At 34.3% G+C, this 396-nt stretch overlaps 1 protein-coding gene across 6 annotated transcripts in view; it reads right to left on the reverse strand.

Moving 5' to 3' along the window:
* Nucleotides 1-396, reverse strand: part of LOC119582071 (vacuolar protein sorting-associated protein 13-like) — a 48,363-nt gene that overhangs the window by 5,007 nt on the left and 42,960 nt on the right. For all 6 annotated transcript variants that reach the window (XM_037930315.1, XM_037930316.1, XM_037930314.1 and 3 more), the window contains one exon: nt 249-386. In XM_037930315.1, coding sequence (XP_037786243.1) covers nt 249-386 — 138 coding nt within the window. The remainder of the gene's footprint in view (nt 1-248; nt 387-396) is intronic.

Below are 396 nucleotides of genomic sequence, written 5' to 3' on the forward strand. Positions count from 1 at the left end.
CTGACAAACATCACATATGCGTAATTAAAGTACAGCAGTTTCTTAGTTTTTAAAATAAGCAGTGAAAAATATGTATAAGGTATAAGCCTTTCCGAAAGAAAGTGCAAAAAAGTATGATAAACTACTGCAAAATTCATAGTCAGTCTTTCTAAAACTGCATACTCTAGATTTTATGAACAGATGAGAAAGTATATACCTAAAACTTTTTAATTAATTAGAAATACGACAAAATTCAAACCAAAACACACCTTCCAGTGGCCCAAGATGTCATTTCGTGTTATACACATTATCCTCTTGTCTGTGGCGATGAGCATAGAACGATTCTCTGTGATGATGGCATGGCCAACATACACGTCTGTTTCAGCATAACGACCTTTCTCCAATTCCTTGTAAGTG

Source organism: Penaeus monodon, chromosome 15, assembly GCF_015228065.2.
Source record: "Penaeus monodon isolate SGIC_2016 chromosome 15, NSTDA_Pmon_1, whole genome shotgun sequence".
In the NCBI taxonomy this organism is placed as follows: domain Eukaryota; kingdom Metazoa; phylum Arthropoda; class Malacostraca; order Decapoda; family Penaeidae; genus Penaeus; species Penaeus monodon.